General features: G+C 41.4%; 1 protein-coding gene across 1 annotated transcript; it reads left to right on the forward strand.

The window, feature by feature from the left end:
* The first annotated feature begins 474 nt into the window (after positions 1 to 474).
* On the forward strand, positions 475 to 978 carry LOC143591653 (uncharacterized). The gene has a single exon (XM_077071804.1). The coding sequence runs from the start codon at positions 475 to 477 to the stop codon at positions 976 to 978; it is 504 nt and encodes a 167-aa protein (XP_076927919.1).
* The last annotated feature ends 1,738 nt before the right edge of the window (positions 979 to 2,716 follow it).

Consider the following 2,716-nt stretch of genomic DNA (forward strand, 5'->3'; position numbering starts at 1 on the left):
GGTTTTTGAAGGAGAAATGTAAATCTGACGTGACAGCTAACATGTTGTGAATATGAATTATGACCCAACACACGTGTTTTTTAATGTGGGACATCTTATAATTCCACTCCACCACTATATTATATATCATCGGTGGGTACATGAATAAAACTTTGAGAAACAATGAGTGCTTTTGAAAGAATTGCAAGCTTGTTTAATGGAACCAGGGAGGAGGATGAGTAGGAGCCTCGACATGTCAATAATAATGTTGAAAATTCCATAGGAACTGGGATCGCCATAGGTGCAGCTGCAGCAGCAGGAGTATTCGCCGCTTGGGGCATTTCTAAACAGCTTTCCGACAACACAGAGACCCAAGATCGAGTAAGAGACCGCCATGGTAGGGAACCACAGGTGCGGGTGCGTAATCCTCCAAACATAGTACCCAAGGCATTAAACCAACATGTATGGTATCCTCCTTCTCCAGGTCGCTTCAAAATGAATACAGATGCCAGTTGCTGTCCCAAACAAGTAGGTAATGGTTTCGTCGAACGTGGACCATGTGGGTACGGGGGAATCCTTAGAGATCATCATGGCAACTGGGTTCGGGGTTTTATAGGGTACATCGATGAGGCTAATATTCTTACATCTGAGCTTCATGGGGTTCTTCAAGGGTTGAAGGTTTTGGATAAACTTAAGCACAAAGGAGCCACACTTGAAACCGATAATAAAGGGGTTTACGAATGGGTCACTGGGCTCAATGACCGTCGTCAAACTGAGATCATCCATGAATCATGGCGCATCAACCAGGGGTTCAAGGATCTAGCTAAAAAGAACAACATAACTATCAAACATATTCCAGGTAAAGATGCCAACCGATGTGCTGATAGGCTAGCAGATATAGCGAGAATGGAAAAAACAAGGTACCGGGAAATCGAACATCTTCCTGATGATCGCGAGTTGAAGGTTCTTGTTGAAGGAGATTCTAACTTGAATAACTGAAACGTACCATGTTCAATAATAATAATAATAATAATAATAATAATAATAATAATAATAATAATAATAATAATAATAATAATAATAATAATAATAATAATTGCTTGTATGGCTAGATCTATGCATATGTTTGCTAGTTCTACAGTTGGATTATGATTATGACACCCTTTGTATGTTTTATTAATCTTTTTTTTTGGACATCAATTTTACTTTTCATTATATAGAAACATAGATATTACATCAACATAGCAGGTAGGCGGGCAACAAGCTGCGCCGCCAACCCTTTCTGAATTGCAAACCCTAACTTGCTAAAGACATACCCCTGCCCCTTTGGAGTCGACACATTGTTATGCACAACCCGTTGGACCCTGGTTAGGAAACGGATAGCTTCCGGTGCCAAGGAGCCAAAGGTATCAAAAGCCAGAGGGACAAAAACATGTTGGTTCTCTTCGTAGGCTTTAGCATGTTTCTCCACCTTCTTCGTTTCAGCCATTTTCATTGCTTGCCCAGCTACAAAACCATCATCCCTCAAACCAGCTAATGGAGATACCCCTGTGAGGTCAACACAAGCGTGTTTTAGTTGCAACCGCCTCGGCCCCTCTTCTTATCATCAACTTTCACAGACCTTACCTCACTTGAATCACCCCTTTCCCTCTCATCATCTTTCCTACCATCACCACCTGCCCCTTCAGCAGTTCTTTCACGGCTTCCAGCAGACCCTCCAGGAGTTATATTCTTCACAGCAGTGGCTACAGCTTGAACAATAGCTGCTTGAATTGCGGGATCCAGTTGAACCCCTTCGTTGTTGGTCGGACCTCCTCCAGCTGCACTGCCCTCATCTCCGGTGTTAGAAGCTGTCTCAACCGAAGGTTGCTGGACACGACGAGGCCTGCCGCGTCGTCCAGTGCGACCTCCAGCTCCAGCAATGTCTCCAGCTCCAGCCATCGTATTCTAAAAGGGAAAACACAAACATCATCACTCAAGGAACTATTTAGTACAAGGATAGTAAAGCTAACAGGTAATAACAGTGGCCAGCTGTGATTAGCTGATCACGTTACTTTCCGTGTCCTATACACTTCCCTTATGAGTCCATTTGTGCTGGTTCTATCCTAAATAGTTAATCAATCAAGTAATTCTATCCCTAACATTCACATATCCTTTCTTTAGCAATCAAGCTAACATTAACATACATATTTAATCATACACTTTACCATTACTGAGCTTGCTTGAGTGACACATGGCATTCTTAAACTGGCATCTTCTTTCTTTTCTTACTTTAATCCCATTCTCTGTTCGAGTCTAAGCATATAAGATGCTTAAATCTCTCGAACTTTGCTCTGATACCAACTTGTAAGGCCCCGTTACTGGTAGCCCTACTTTCGTGTTGGATTTACTCATAAACGCAGTTCTAAATATCAGAGTTAATTAAAACATTCGCGGAATAAAAAAGCTTTCATAAAACATTTCATAACAAAACACATCTTGTCTTAAAACAACATCTTGTCTTTCAAAATAAACAAAACATTAAACTTAAACGTCTTGAGTCTTCCGATGCCAGCCCCTTATTCAGTGCCACGTGTCTCCTCAAGCGAGCTGCCTCATCCTACTCACCTGCGTGCATACTAAAAGTCAGCTACGCTGAGTGAGTTCTAGTTAATCACATAATCATACAATACCTTCTTACATTTCATACTTAACCTCTTAACTTTCTTACATACACACGTGAGTGCATATACTTTCA

Source organism: Bidens hawaiensis, unplaced genomic scaffold (assembly GCF_021521415.1).
Source record: "Bidens hawaiensis isolate Kalapana, Puna unplaced genomic scaffold, B.hawaiensis_p1.1 tig00039967_1, whole genome shotgun sequence".
NCBI lineage: Eukaryota > Viridiplantae > Streptophyta > Magnoliopsida > Asterales > Asteraceae > Bidens > Bidens hawaiensis.